Source organism: Passer montanus, unplaced genomic scaffold (assembly GCF_014805655.1).
Source record: "Passer montanus isolate IOZ18808 unplaced genomic scaffold, ASM1480565v1 scaffold108, whole genome shotgun sequence".
Lineage (NCBI taxonomy): Eukaryota > Metazoa > Chordata > Aves > Passeriformes > Passeridae > Passer > Passer montanus.
The window spans coordinates 642186-658010 of record NW_024357392.1 but is presented as its reverse complement, the minus strand read 5'-3'; the positions used below and the strand labels follow the sequence as shown (position 1 = coordinate 658010).

At 48.4% G+C, this 15825-nt stretch overlaps 1 protein-coding gene and 1 long non-coding RNA gene across 6 annotated transcripts in view; both read left to right on the top strand.

Moving 5' to 3' along the window:
• The first annotated feature begins 824 nt into the window (after window positions 1-824).
• On the top strand, window positions 825-3854 carry LOC120508584. Its single transcript, XR_005629016.1, has 4 exons — window positions 825-877; window positions 1128-1321; window positions 1544-1623; window positions 2515-3854. It is a non-coding gene; the product is annotated as an uncharacterized LOC120508584 (long non-coding RNA).
• Window positions 3855-11833: 7979 nt separating this feature from the next.
• SPRY1 (sprouty RTK signaling antagonist 1) overlaps window positions 11834-15825 on the top strand; it is a 5758-nt gene continuing 1766 nt past the window's right edge. Inside the window, exons 1-2 of one of the 5 annotated variants that reach the window (XM_039722324.1) lie at window positions 11834-11971; window positions 14707-15815. In XM_039722324.1, coding sequence (XP_039578258.1) covers window positions 14762-15724 — 963 coding nt within the window. In that variant the 5' untranslated portion in view covers window positions 11834-11971; window positions 14707-14761 and the 3' untranslated portion in view covers window positions 15725-15815. The other 4 variants (XM_039722317.1, XM_039722336.1, XM_039722298.1 and 1 more) reach the window with 4 other exon arrangements.

The following is a 15825-nucleotide window of genomic DNA, read 5'->3' as shown; positions in this document are numbered from 1 at the left end:
AGCTTTAATGCAGAGCTGTGGCAGTGAGAGTGGCCATGGACATGAGAGATCCCTAAAGCACACAAGTTGTGGGTGTTAAAGCCTATGGGTGCTTAAGTAGATTAGCAAACAAACAAATCCTTTAATATTCTGGAATGCTTCCTCACCACCTAAGTAGGGATTATTCCACCAAGCCTTCTGCCTAGTGAAAAGTCTGCCTTTCAGATAGCTGTGCTGTTTAATGATTTGTACTCTTAGATTAAAAAGAAAAGGAAAATCTAAAAGTGTCTTTGTGGATTTCAAGAAAAGCACAAAAATTATAAAAAGAGCTGTTAAAAATATTCAAGACCCTGTGAAAACTGAGGTTGCTGCAGTGCAGGCAGTAGCATATGTAGCAACCTACACCACAGAGGTTGCTACAGTTTTATCCTTAAAATTTGTTTTACAGAACTTACTACCACTTTATGTACAAATACGTGACACAACTCGCCCACCACTTTCTTCTTAGCACTGTGAAAATCTTGGTTAAACTGTCAGCTTTCTATCTGAAACATTCAGAAACAACCAGTTACCTTGGTCTGATTCCACTTCCAGGCTTTCATCATCTGTGATTTTGGTAAAAAGCTGCTTTTGTTAATGTGTAATGCCTCATAGTAACCGGTTACACTTTTACTACAAAGGGGTGTTTTATTTTCCCGAGGGATGAATAGTAATCAAGGATCAGCTGGTAGTGCCAAGTGCCCTGATAACACAATTGGCTGCATACAGCTTTGTTAGGCCCCTTCCTGCACTGGCTGGCTGGGGAGACTTTAAGAGAAGATGTTGGGAGAGCTGTTCTTTACTTACTTGGCTGTTGGGGAGCTGAATTTTGGGATCACTTTGTCTGCTGGGTGAGGAGGTAAGAGCTGGCTTTGGAGTACATGAAGCCCTTACTGATTAAGGACATCGAAAGGAGGGTGGGAGAGGGGATAGATGGAGAAAATGCTTGAAAATAAACATGTGAATTAGAAAAGTTACTCTGGAATTTGTCACTGACTAATTTTTGTGGAAATTCATGGGGGTTGATGGAATTGGAAGGAGACAGAAAGTGGGAATACTGATTCTAATCAGAGTAGGGGCTGATTTGTGGTATTTTGATGCTGATTTAGGTGAGCTGAAGGAGGGCTTCAGTCACCCTAGCCTGTGGTAGGAAGTGTCTCACTGCTAAGCACAAAGTGGAGTCTGGCTTTGATCTCATTAACCCCATCAGCACTGGAGTAGCAGGTGTGTTTCTGGAGCTTGACTCTTGCAGACACCTGAGGTGCATAGAAAGTGGCAGAGACTACTTCAGAACCAAAAAAAGGTAAGACACAGATCTTCCTCTTGATTTTTTTCAGAAATTTAGGGTCCAGTAATAGTATCAAGAGAGAGGAGGGGAATTCTGCCCCTTTTCTCAATAAGAAGAGGAAAAGTTGGGGGAATAAAAATCTGAGAAGTGGGGAGGAAAAGAAATTAGTAGAAAGCATGTGTGAAAAATTTCCTCCTTTCCTGTGTCTGCTCATTGTTAATTTCTAAACTCCACAAGAAAAACAATGAGATGGAGAAGAAGGAAAACCCACAGCAGCAGTAACAGGAAGAGCATCTTAGAAACAGCTTTGCACAAAGGTGGGCTTTATATCTTGCAGTCAGTTCTATTAGGATGTGACTTTGCCTGATTTTTTTGAGAATACTTAATATCCTTAGTAAGTGCCCCATGATTTTAAGCTGGATTTACCCTGATGGATTGTCTTGGAAGGAAGGGTCACTGCCACAGAAGTTGAGCCCAAGCTGTGCAGCCTTCTGATTTAAAAATAAGATATAGAAGTAAAGTTGTGTGTTAGCTCTAAAATTCCACTGTTCCATCAGTTAAGGACCACCCCCCCCCATGACTTTGATAGTAAAGTGTGTGTGTGGAAGGAAAATAATGGTGGTTGTGACTTGCTGAGCCCCTCCAGTTGTAACACACTTGTCCTGTCTTAAGTGAGGGCTGGAAACAAAACTCACATCATAACCTCAGGTTTTTAATCTCTGCAGAACATAATGAACTCTTTTGAAAGGGTGGTTGGAGGGTTAAGCTAGGAAGGACAAACTGGTAGTGTAATAACATCTATATTAAAAATAAAAAAACCCCAACCAACCAACACAGATGTAATGTATTATATAATCTCTGTTAAACTTGCTCTGGGAAACCCTCCAAGAGCCAGTGTCAGTCTCCATTTTGTACAAGTCTGTACATAACCTTTGTAAGAATTTGTGTGAAGTTGGGTGGGGAAACAGAGAAACACAAAGTAGGAACAGAATGTAGCCTGGCCAAAGCCTTTCTGTAACGGCACATTCGGAGCAGGGACACAGGGTAGTTTGCTCCTTCCTGGGCCTTTCCCACCAAGCCACCCTCTCAGCACAGGTGCTCTCAGCTTCTCTTAGGTGCTTACAGATACAGCAATTAATTTAATCACTGCTAATAAGTAATGGATATAATAAGATATGGGCTATGCCACAGGGCTGTTTGTTTTCCAGGGGCTCGGTCACTGCCTGTCTCAGCATAGATGGTGTTCACTTACCTCCCAGCAGAGAATAACTTGGAACAAAGTGCTTTCAAGCATGGTGTTTGCATACAGGGGAAAAGCTGCTGAAAACAGAGGAATTATAGTGATAAATCCCCTTGTGAATTGAGAAAGAAGCTTTTTACAATTTTCTGACAAAACATCAGTCCAACTGTATCTACTCCTGCTGAACTCTTGTCAGCTTTTGTCCTTTCTACCTTCCTCCTTCCCTGGAACTACTGTCCTAGTCAGCTCTTCTTGTGACACCTTTGGAAGTCATCTTTCTTAACAGAGGTGTTGTTGTGCTGCTTCATTCCCTTTCCCTGCCAGGAAGGATTGTTTTCCTCTACACAATTCAGCAGAGCAGCTGCTGGCGCTGAAAATATTGATGATGTGGAGGTGATTTGGAACATGGCAAGTTTCCTCAAACAAACAAGTAATGCAGTTACATTTGTGGGCTTTGGCTGAGCTATCCTATAATGAAGTACACTGAGAAAATATCTTTTTCAGTCTTTTTAAATTTTAGTCTGAAACCTAAGTTTAAAAAAGAGCTGATGGACCAACTGTCTCCTGTCTAAGCTACCTTTAATAGGAACAGTAGGGCTGGTTTAGCTGTTCCTCAAGGAGCAAACAGGGAATAATTCCACATTTACTACATCTCTCACATTAACTTTGAATCTTTATAAACACAAACTAGGATATATATATAGGCATCCTAATACCTAACAGCATGTGGAAAGAGGGATGTGATTTAGAAAATGTGTGCCCTGGAAGTTTTCAGCATCTCAACTTGGTTTTCCTGACATGATCCTCCATTTCAGTCTCTCTTTTCTTTGCCTACAGAGGTCTGACAGCAGGAATTGTCCCTTCCTCCCTTAGAAAGAGCTCTGAGCAAATGATCTTTCTGTGTCTTCCTAAGAAGTGCTGAGCACTTTCACTTTATAGCAATTGGCACTCTGGAAAATTTAAGTTTGGAGGAGCTAATAAATCTACAGGAGTGTTTGTAATTGACTCAAAGTTGTTGTTTTTTTCATGTGGCAAGTTTTTTAAAAACCAGCAGATGGTTTTGAAAGGTAATTCTTGACATCAGTCCAGCTCCAAAAATGTTGTTTTCCATTTGCTTCCCATGTTTCACACTGTTGGTGTGTGATGAAATGTGAGTAGTGCTACTGCTGAGCTGCTGTGCTCTTGTAGGCTTGTGGTGAGAGATCTTTTCCATGTCTTTTCAACCATAAAAGGGTAAAAGAAAGGTATGGTGTTGGTTTGTTTGTTTTCCCCCCTATACAATACCTGCAGCAAAGACTCAAAGAATATGGTAAAATATATTGAATACTGATCTTAGGTGCATAAAGGTTTAAATTTTCTGGAAGTGGGACACGTGGAGGAGAATTAGAAAAGTCGTGTTGGTGTGCTATGAGAACAGAGTGGTATAGAAGTTCTAACAGATTGATGTTTAGGTTTTGATAACTGCCCTCTGCAGAGCTGAAATCCAGCCAGGTGGTGACAGCTATTTCACTACTCTGAGAGGTATGGACATAAATAATAGCTGAGCAGTTGACCTTAATATCTGCTAGTGCTGAAGATGACCTTTCTGGAATACTCTGAGGTCTCTATCTGCCCTTCCATGTAGAAAAGACTAGAGCCCACTAAGGAATTGTCATCAGGAATTTTTTTTCTTTTGTTTAATAAACAGGGGATTGCTACAAACACTGAGTTCAGCCAGGCAATGATGTCCACTGTTCCAAGCTAATATAAAATGTGTGTTTTCTATTTTTCAACTGGGCACACTTGTCATTCTTCTCTTTATTCAGATGCTTCTTTTAGGCTGGATTATACTACTGAAAATCTATGGAAAGATTGCTGTAGGCAACAGTGCAATCCCTCCCTTGGGAATGCTTTGGTATTACAGTGCTGCTCCAAGAAATGTCACCTTGCAGCAGCATCACTGCAGTGTTTTGGAAGGCTAGTGGGCAGGCTAATTTAGGAGAAATTCCATTTTCTGCATAAATTTCAAAACTACTGAACTTGGGATGCAATAGAGACAGATCCTGACTAGGCTTTGAGATACTTTAAACAGGGTATGTTTCAGTAGTAGATGTGATCTTTGTAGATGGAAATTCTCTGGCATCTTAATAGATCAGGGAAAGAATCTTTCTCAGGAAAGAATCCCAGAAGTGGTTTCAAAATAAAGAGTCATGGAGGGAATCTAAAAGAGGGACCACCCCCCCAACACACACAAACACAGAGTTTCTGGTGTCACAGCCTCCCTGTGTTAAGTGTGTGTCTGTACATGTCCTCCTGGGTGGGAGCCAGCAGGAGAGGCAGTGCAAGCTTTCTCCATGGCTTGTGTGGAACTAGAGCAGCCTGTCTCCCACCCCGATGGGAATGAGGGGGGTTTTCATCAGCAACGTGACAGTATGTGCAGGGGCATGTGTAGTTTCTGTTCTTCACTGTCAAGGGTTTTCCCAGTCCTTTTTGGTGGAAGAAATCTGACCTTTTCAACCCATAGGCTCTTGATGGATATTATTTTTTACGCTGTCTCCAAAATACCAAAGTCTCCTGACTTACTCAATCTCAAAGGGAACCAAGGTTAACTTTGATTTCCCTAGGAACAGAATCTGGCCCTTGACACTGAATATTCCTTAGCAAGTCATTGTTACTACGGAGCAAAATTCCAAGATGTGCCTGGCAAGCTCTTCTAGAGTACAACAAACCACATCAAACATGCAGGGGGTGTCTTGGCACTTTATACTTGAATTGCCAAGTGCAGAATCTGCCAGAGAAGTAAGACCCAGAAAATGGTAAAAGGATGAAAAAATAGAGATTAATAGCCCATTATATTTTATCACTCTCTTGTTGGGATGTGGCAAAGTGACATCACTGTAGTCTTGCAGATTTGTGTCAAGAGATTTATCTTTTCAGCAATAGAAGACTAAAAGAAAGGTGTGGAGCTATTTGGTTTTTTTTTTCCCTGAGAAGTTAAAATCTGTAAATATTGAAGTGGCTGCTGCTGTGGCCAGAAATCTGTGTGGCTCCTGTGACATATTCCTATTCCTGTAGCTGGTGGGAAAGCAGTGACAGCTTCTGAGCTATCTGAGAACTGGCTCTCTAGATATGCACTTTCTTTAGCACCATTTGGTACCACACAAGTGTATGAAGGCTCAGAGAAAAAATTTGCCTGTTGCAAACTTCTCTTCAAGAGATCCATGGAAGAACTTCCTCCCTGTTTGCATTTGCCTGTTAAAAGCTCACTGAAATGCCTTTCAATGGTAAAGCAGAACCAAGAACACGACACAGATGTGAGGCTCCTGCTTCCCCACAGAAGCTGCTGCAGCCACGGAGGGAACCTAAACTTTGGTTGTTGACACACTGTTCTCGAGAGCGACAAGAGAGATTGTGTTCATTAGGCCAACCCCATCATTCTTGCTAAAAGCAGGCTCAGGTTTCCATGTATATTTTCAAATCAAATTAGAAACGCTGCTCCTGAGACCTCCTTCAGCTGACAGTGACGGATTGCACAACCTGATAAACAGGAGGCATTCCTGGAGCTGTGCTAACACCCAAGTCGCCACAAGTGCTTAGATAATAAAAACATGCACAGAGCCATGTATTCAAATTAGCAGAGAGCTTTTCCTCTTCCCCCAGTAAAGCAGCCCCACTCCTGGGGAGCGGCCACTTCTCCAGCAGAAATGGGAAAGGTTTGTATCTGTGCAAGGAATTGGGTCTCAGTGGAATGGAAAAGGCATTTTGCTCAGCACTAGGACAGGAGACAAGGACTTGCAGATAATTTATGGTAGATGAGAGTAAGTTATTATTGGTATTCAATAATAATGACAATTGTACTTTTTCACAAATCTGTTTATACAGGTGAAGTCATATTAGCTAAAATAGTTAACAGTCAATACAAAGTAAGGAAGATATGGTCAGTAACTTAGAATATCTTGTGCACATGCAGGCAACCCGTGTAGCAGCTACACATGAAGGCTACAGAGGCAGTTCTCCAAGGAAGATTAAACTTGATCAGAAAACAGTAACTATGGGTACCTGAAGGAGAGTTGCCTGCATGTCAAAGGAGTGGTGGAAAATGAAGAGACTTGCTGTGGCCTACCCTTAGGAGAGTGAAGTTTTCCCCCTGGTTACCCAAGGAAAATACTGGTTTCTTTGATACAATGCAGGAGATGGGGAAGGGAAAGTATTTTCTCATACTCTCAGCCTATTTTACAGACCTTGGCATTTTCTTCCTGTTTAATTTAGGCACAGACTAAACCCCTCTCTCTGCAGCGTTTCCCCGGTGCTTTGATTCCACATTCAAATGTTCATGAGGCAGGTTCACGTCGAGGTTCGTCCCTTTGTTCTTGGAGGTTTGCCTGGCTGCTGCCTTTTACTGTCTCCTCTGCCTCTAAGAAAAACTGATGTTATCTCCTGAAGTGAAAACTACAGGTTCTATTCGTAACTGAGGATTTCCTGTGTGCCTTTCCCCAGCCCGAGCAGTGACGGCAAGAGGCAGTGGCGCACGGGCTGCGCCTTCAGAGAGCTTTGAGAACAGCCCCTGCACAGGAGCTGAAGAAATCCCCAGCAGCCGTGTCTTTGATCTCCGGTAAAGGTCAACCTGTCTGGTAGAAAGTGTGGTGGGAAACGCTACCACATCAGCCTTCGCTTTCTCTTCCTTACACTGAAGTGATTCACTGTACATGTCAGGTATGCCTTCACCATGGCACCGCTGGTGCTTGGCTCTTGGGAGCAGCTTTGTTCATGTCATGCACCAGCTTAAGCCAGGGCCAGCAGGATTTCATGGGAGCTGCTGAGAAACTGCCCACAGCACTTTTTATTACAGTAGTGTTCCATAGCTTTTGTTGGTTTGTTGGAGAGTTTTTAAATAAATGAATCATTTAGGTTGGAAAAAAAACTTTAAGGGCATTAAGTCCAGCCATCAACCCAGCATTGCCAAGTCACCATTAGACCAGTCCCTAAGCACCACATCTACACAGCCTTTAAATCCCTCCAGGGCTGGTGACTCAGCCAGCTCCCTGGGCAGCCTGTTCCAGTGCCTTCAGTGAAGAAATTTTTCCTGATCCCCAGTCTAAATCTCCTCTGGCCCAGCTTGAGGCCATTTCCTCTTGCCTTGTAGTATATATAGGCCTAGTGGAGTGTTAAAAAATTAGTTATGCTGGTCTTCTGGTCTTGTCCCAACAAGCACTGAGTTTCTGAGACTGTTCAAGCACTGACGACTACAAAGTTCCACCTGACACACACTCAAAGTTGCTGACACACAAAGCTTTGGGGAGCTGCAGGTTCCAGTCGGTTCTCCTGATGCCACCTCTGCAAGATCATCACTGGTGAGGGAAGTACCTGACCTACACATGCTACAGGTAAGACTGGCACAACAATTTGGTTCATAATTTTGTTATAATGCTAATTGCCTTTTGAATTCCTCTGTAACCTTAGAAATGTTGTTGCAGCTGTGAGGATTGGTTATGAAGCGACATAAAGGGAAACACTTCCCCTGCTGAGTCTCCTCAAAGCCATGTTGGCTTTGTGGCTGGGCCTGAGCATGTGTCTTCTTTCTGGATTGGGATTTGTGCCTTAGCAAGGCTAAGAGATGTTGTTTAGGGAGACACAGAATAATATTCCCAGGTGGGATGCACCATGGAAATAGTTGTTACTGATAGTGGGAGGATCACAGTTTATCCAGTGCATCTTTACAAAGGTCACTTAAGTCACCTAAAGATAAAAGTTGCTTCTGGGTGTGGATTAGAAGAAAACCAAACAAAAAGCTAAGGATGGATTGTGCTTTTGTTCTGTCCAATGCACCTTCTGGCACTCAGGCTGCTGTGAGGGAGAAGTAGCATCTGACTGCAAAAGGTGGGGATTATCTCCAGTACCTGATCCTCAAAGTGAAACTGGAAACAGGGATTGGATCACTGCTCTTGGCCATCATTCAGTCTCTGGAACCCCATTCTGGCAGGTTTTTCTGAAGGATTTACTTCAGGCATAGAGGGCTGGTCTCTGTTGACTTGATGGCAGCTGAGCCACCTCTGGATGATGGTTTGGAGATAGAAAATAACTTGGTTGCATCAGATTCCTGCCTGTGCATCAATCCTCAAATCAAGGCCATGCCAGGATGTAGCCATAGGTGCCAGTTCATTCTCCAGGATGTAGCTCTCCTTTTTCTAATCAGAACTTCTCACTGCTATAATTTCCAGGAATAATCTAGTGAGATGAATCTCTGTGAGGTGCAGGAATGTTTGCTTGAGCCTGTGGAGAGCCTTTGGATATTGCTGGAGGGTTTTCCCTTCTTTCAGTGAAGTACTAATTCAGGTGCCAGGTGATAGTGAACACCTGCCAGAACTGTTGGTTGTTTGACTGACCCATTTAAGCCTGGTATTATGTTTCTAAAATCAAGCTCTTACACTTGGCATAGGTTTTTTAAGGTGGTACTGGCTTTAGAGATGTGAAAGGAGAGGCGTTGGGGTGTTTTTGTGGTCATGTCCTAAGAAAAATGCATATGGACTTCTGTGAGAACAGAGCCCTGCTACCTCCAAAGGCTCCAAGATGAACTTGCACCACTAAGACTGCTCTGCAGGACTAATGGTTTTATAAAATTTCCTTAGTCATTTTGGTTCTTCAGTTGGATTTTTTTTCTCTTCATAGGTTTTTGTAACTCTTCATAGGTTCCAAAGTTTTCAGATGGATTTCACTGAAAGTGGTTTTGTACTTTGTGCTCAAGGTGTACCTGAGAATGCTTTTGGTGAACAATCACACTTTCTAAATCCCACAGCAATATTAATGCTGATTTGGAATACTTTTATTCCCCACCAAGGATTTTTATGCCATAGTTTGTCCTTTGAGCCTCTGTCATTGGAGAATGGTATTTATGATTTGTCTGTATCAGCAGTCTGTTAATTACAAACTCAGACGTATTAGCAGTCACACTACCACTAGTACTATATCCTAGTATCCAACATAGAACCTATAATGCATACAATTTTTATTTCATAGAGAAATAGATGGTTCATGTGAAGGTTGTGCATAATGATGGAAATTTCAAAAATGCAGTTTAGGTGATTTCTTTCCAAGCTTTGTGAATTTTGATGGAAAACAACTGTGCTGCATCCACAAGTGTGAGCTGGGTGCACAGACTGTCACTGAGTATTACCTTTGTGGTACAGTCCTGTTTGTAGGGATTGTTTGCTTTTGGATGTATGTTCCTGCTAAGCAGCTCCACATATCCTTAGCACATACTTTTTTTCTTTGTAGCAAAAGGTGGGAGAAGGTTTTTTTTGTGAAAGAGATTGTTAGTATGTTTCAGATAAAACTTAAGGCTGAGTGGTGTTTAGCCAAGTACTGGAAGTCTCAACTATTCCAATAATTTACATGCTCTTATGAAATAATTTTCAGAATTTGGATGTGTTTTACATCACTCTCCCATGTTATTTTGGTGGCCTGTTTAAATACTCCACTCACTGAGACAAACCAAACCCCAAAAATCTTATGTAAAAGGTAATATCTGGCCATAAAACTACTGGCTTGGAAAGCACTCCTGTATCTCTTAGGCACCATGGCAGAGATGCAGTGGTGAGCTTTGGACGGGACGTTGCCGAGGCAGGGCTGGAAAGGAGGGAGAGAGAGAGAGAGACAGCCGGGTGGATAACCCGTATCATCTCTGGTGCTGCAGTGTCAGCAATAAAACGGTGGGAAGAGCCACTTCCTATCTCATGGCAGGATGACAAGAGGGAATGCTCTTCTCGGGTCCTCAGCTGGCTCTGCAACAGTCTGAAAGAAACAGAAAATATCTTGTGACTATAAACAAGGGCTGTTCCACCTGGCTGGAAGGGCGCTGACGGTAAAACACATACAAGAATCTCTCCGTAACGCTGTCAGAGCAGCGTGGCAGAACTTCAGCCCTTCAGCAGAGCCCAGTGCCCGGCGGTGCCGCGGCAGCTCCAGGAGCTCTGCCCGCCCGGCCGAGCGCAGGCGGGGGCAGCGTGTGCGGACCGGGCAGCTCCGAGCTCCGCCGGGCCGAGCCCCCGGGGCGCTCCCTCTGCCGGCGGGGCCCCGAGGCCGGCAGGAGCCGCGGCCGCGGGACAGCGCGGGGCCGGGGCCGGAGAAGGGCAGGTCCTCCCTCCTGCATTCCCTCCCTCCTTCCTTCCCTGGCGGCCCGCGGGAGCGGCGGAGCCCGCGCGGGAGCGGCTCCCGGCGGGAGGGCGGGGAATCCACGCCGGGATTTCGGAGGCACACTGACATCAGGGGGGCGCGGCCGGCGGCGGGCGGGGGCTGCGCGCTGAAAGGCGGCGAGGCGCGGCCCGAGTCACTCTGGAACGGCGGCGGGGCAGCGCGGAGCGGCTGCCGGCACTGCCCGGGCTGGATCCGCGCCGCCAATGTGCCGCGGGAGGCGGGCGAGAAGCTGTCAGCCGCGCTGCGAGGCGTGCGGGAGGTGCGGGCGAGCCGCGCTCGCTGCTCCGCGGGGCACCGGGCGGGAGAGCCGGGGCTCGGCTCCCCGGGCCGGCAGCGCTGAGCTGGGCGCGATTCGCTGCTCGCAGAGAAGCTCCGGGTCGGTACTCGCCCGTCCCGCCCGACGCGGGGTCTCCGGCGCGTCGGAGCTTTGCGCGACCCTCGAGCCTGCGGAGACCTCGGTGCCAGACTGCGGCGTGCGGGGTCGCCTCTCCCCGCCGCGTCCTGCCCCTGCCCCCAGCCTGTCACTCGGTCCCCGGCAGCGACAGCCAGCACATGGCTGTGTGCGGGGAGCTCGCAGGGCCATTGCATTGCGCTGCCTCTGGCTTCGTTCGCAGTTCGCTGAGCTCTGCCTGGAGAGCCAGAGCCGCTTCTTGATCGTTTTAAAAAGAAAATAAAAAACCAAAACGAAAAAGAAAAAACCCAACCAAATCTTTCGCACCAGAGGTTGTGGTTGCACTTTGCCAGACGGGACTTGCGGCAAGGACCATGCGGTGAAGCCGAGCGGGACCGCAGCCCTGCACTCTGCGATCGCAAAGGGAAATAACAAACAGCCGGAGCAGGAGCCGCGCACCCGCCGCCTCTTCCCGGAGACCTGCATCGCAACAAGCCCCGCTGCCTGCCGCAGCCTGCAGCCGCCTGGGGCTCGATCCAGACACTCCGCTTTGCAGGAAGGGCTGGATTTGCTCCCCGTCGCCTCCGGACAGAGAGCGCTGCGGCCGAAGGAGAGCGCCGCTTCCACGGGCGGCCGGGGCCGCTGCATGCTGACCCCCGGGAGACGGGAGCTGCGGTGGGCAGGAGAGCGGGGCTTTTCTCCGCTGGCCCAGTAGGACGTGGAGATCGGCGAGCGAGGGCTGTGCGGGGACGAGGAGCGCAGCCCGCCGGCCTTCCCCGCCCCGGGGGCCGGGAGAGTGAGGAGCCGAGGCCCCGCCGCCCCCCGCCCGCTGGATTTGCCGTTCCCCGTGGCTCCTTGCACATCAGTAAGTTGGGACCCGCCGTGCGCTCACAGCGGGGCCGGCGGTGCCGCAGCGAGCAGGTGCCGCGGGGCGCTGCGGCGCCCGCCCGGTGAGGGGCGGCCCGACCACCCTCCCACCGTGCCCCTTCCGGAATAGAGGCACCGGGCTGCTGCGGAACGGCTTGCTGGGGACCGTGGCCGGCTGCGAACGAGCAGAACGTCAAAAACACGCCCCAAAGGCTCCTCACAGGTGGGGGCCGGAGGGGCTGAGGCGGGGGGTGCCGAGCCGCAGCGCGGGGAAACGCCGGGGCTGAGCGGCCGCTTTAAGCGCCAGGTAATCCGCCCTCCCGAGGCAGCGCCGGGCTAAGATCTGCCTTCCCCTGAGGAAGAGAGGCAAGGAGGCAAAGGAAAGGGAGGGAAAAAAAAAGCCTGTGTTTTCATTCATAACTTTTTTTTCTTCCCCTTTTCCCCTCCTCTTCCTTCCTCTCCGTCAGCGCCGTGATCCGCTCCGCTCTGCTCGGGGCGCAGAGGGCGCCGCGCCGCCGCCGCCCGCCCGGGGTTGCGGGGAGCGGGGCGGAGCAGGGCGGGACGGGGGGGGCTGGCGGCGTGTCCGAGCGGGTGTGGAGAAGGGGAGGGAAGCGGAATCCCACCCCCGAGGTGCGGGGAAGGAGCGCAGCCCCGGGTGCAGAACCGTGAGGGCTCTCGCCGCCTGCGCCGTACGTTATTTTATTATTTTGTTTTACTCATTTTTATTTCATTGTCCGCGGGGAGAGCAGTTTACGAGCGATCTGCGCGGGGGTGGAGGTGGCTGTTTCAACTCTCGCCCCGGTCTGCAGCTGGGCTTGTCAGTCTGCGCCGCGTTGATGTTGCACTTTCCCCCCAAAGATGGCACTGGATGTCTTTTGCATTTTCTTGGGATATTGTTTTTCATCCCCTAGGGAGCCCCGCTCCTGGCTGGTACAGCTGTAAATCTTTCCCTTTTCGCGTTCATTCACCCTTGGTCTGTTGTGGATTTGTATTCAGTGCTTGTGGAGAAGGCTGCTTCTTGTGTGGGGTAGGAAGAAATTCTTTGCTGGAGGGTGGTGAGGCACTGGCACAGGAAAAAGCTGTGAATGCCCCATCCCTGGAAGTGTCCGGCCAGGTCGGATGGAGCTCTGAGCCACCTGGTCTAGTGGAAGGTGTCCCTGCCCATGGCCAGGTGCTTTGGGACTGCAGAGTCTTTTAGGTCCCTTCCAACCAAGCCATTCTGTGATTCTGTTCTGTAAATTAGAAATGAGAGTGTTTGGTTTTCTGTTTAATCTGGTGACCACAAAGCCCACACAGGTGATGTTAGATGTAAAATGAAATCTTTGACTACTGGATGAGGACAAAGATTTTGTGTCACAGCAGAAGCTGTCACTTTCTGCCCATAGTGACTGCCTGCTAGAAGAAACATTTCCTCTTCTTGTTCTTGCTGTGTTTCCACGCCACGGTGCCTTTTACTCTCTGGAGTGGGGAACAGCTCCATGCTGGCTGTGGTCTGGGTACACAAGACACACTCATAGCATTATTGGATGAGTTTTTGAAATGCTTGATAGCACTTAGCTTTCTTTGCTTTCAGGTGAGCACTTATGGCATCCCGGGGGGGAGTGAAAAGGGACTTTTCCTCTGGCTGACAGTAAAGAAAAGCAGTTTGTTGTCTTGGTTCCCTGCATAAATGTGGCACTTAGATACTCAGCTACATTTTTGTGTAGGTGCAGAACTGTCACTGCAGTTTTCTCAGTGTTGCAACCTCATGTCTCTAGCTAGGCAGGGTGGAAAGGGATGGAAATGTGTAACATCTCTACTGTTCTCCTACTATTTAAAAGATAGATGAGCAGATGTTCTGTTTATTTGAGAAGCTTTTAATCTGTCTTGTGAAAATGGATTTGTTCTCTGTTTGTGTTTTGAGGTTCTTGTTGAGGAGTTTTTATCTGCTCTTAACATTCTCCTGAATGCTCAGGTACTTTCTGTTTGACACCTAGTTCATCTAAGCCTTTTCTACCCCATTTTTCTTTCTCACTCTGGCCTGTGGTCAGCAAATATTTGAAAACAGGTTGTTTGCACCCTTGCTTTAATTTTATAAAGGAGCATATTAGATGTGTAGGCTGAGTTACTTTCTCACAGAAAATGTCTTGGCCACTTGACAGCACTTAGTTCAGGACTCTGTAATGCACATACGTCACTTTAAGAGGGAGACTTTCCAAATGCACTAGGAAGCAAATCTGTGGAGCTTTCTGATGCTGCAGATTCAGGCAGAGGAGTGAGAACTGGGCTCGTTCCTCACTCTGCCATACGAAACATGAATGTAGTGGTGTTCTTGGCTGTTTCCAGCTCAGTGTCGGGGGCATTTGGAATTGCTGTTGCTAGAGACAGATGTTGAGTTCAGTAGCAAGGGAGAGGCACTTCCCGTGGCTTGCCAAGAAAGTGTACAAGTTAATACTGGATTTTTATTTTTTAAAAAAAAAATTTTAATGGCATGGGGTCTCCTTTGCATTCCTCATCCATGATGCCATACCCAGACTCTCCCCATTACTGGACTTTGGCCAGATCCTCAGCACTGCTGTAATCCCCTGCTGAAAGTGATCAGTACCAGGTGGCTGGGGCAGTTTGGGCTTTGCCAGATCATTTCTGTTTTCAGAAAGTATCCGGTGCTTTATCCCTCCGCTGCCCTTGATCTCGTGTGTGTATATGTACACAGGCAGTGTTTATTTACACCTTCTGTCTCCTTCCTTGTTTCAGGATTTCAGATGCATGCCAGGTTCCTGCTGAATGCCAGCAGAAGAGATCACTACAGATGGAGCCCCAAAGTCAGCATGGCAGCGGCGGCTCCCTGGTGGTGATTCAGCAGCCCTCCCTGGACAGCCGGCAGCGCTTGGACTATGACAGGGACAGCCAGCCCACGACCATCTTGTCACTGGACCAGATCAAGGCCATCAGGGGCAGCAACGAATACACCGAGGGGCCGTCGGTGGTGAAAAAGTCGGGTCCGCGGACGGCGCCGAGGCAGGAGAAGCATGAGAGGACTCACGAGATTATACCGATTAATGTGAATAATAACTACGAGCACAGGCCCGGCCACGCGGGGCATGTGGCCCATCAGCCCAACGCCAGGGCTCCCGTCCTGAGCCGCTCCACCAGCACGGGCAGCGCGGCCAGCTCCGGCAGCAACAGCAGCGCCTCCTCGGAGCAAGGGCTGCTGGGGCGCTCGCCGCCCTCCCGGCCGGGCTCCGGCCACAGATCCGACCGGACAATCCGGGCGCAGCCCAAGCAGTCGGCGCTGATCGTGGACGATCTGAAGGGGCCTTTGAAAGAGGACTTGACGCAGCACAAGTTCATCTGCGAGCAGTGCGGGAAGTGCAAGTGTGGGGAGTGCACGGCGCCGCGGGCCCTGCCCTCCTGCCTGGCCTGCAACCGGCAGTGCCTGTGCTCGGCAGAGAGCATGGTGGAGTACGGCACCTGCATGTGCCTGGTCAAAGGGATCTTCTACCACTGTTCCAACGATGATGAAGGGGACTCGTACGCGGATAATCCCTGCTCCTGCTCCCAGTCACACTGCTGTTCTAGGTACCTGTGCATGGGAGCCATGTCCTTGTTCCTGCCTTGCTTGCTCTGCTACCCTCCGGCCAAAGGATGCCTAAAACTCTGCCGGGGGTGCTATGACCGCGTCAATCGTCCGGGGTGCCGGTGCAAGAACTCCAACACGGTCTATTGTAAACTGGAGAGCTGCCCTTCCCGGGGTCAGGGCAAGCCCTCATGATTTTGGGAGGGAGGTTTACTTCCTCCAACTTCAGTTTTTCAGGTTGTAGCTGATTTTTTTTCCCTGCCCCCATCTTTTCTTCTTCCCCCCCCCCGCATCCC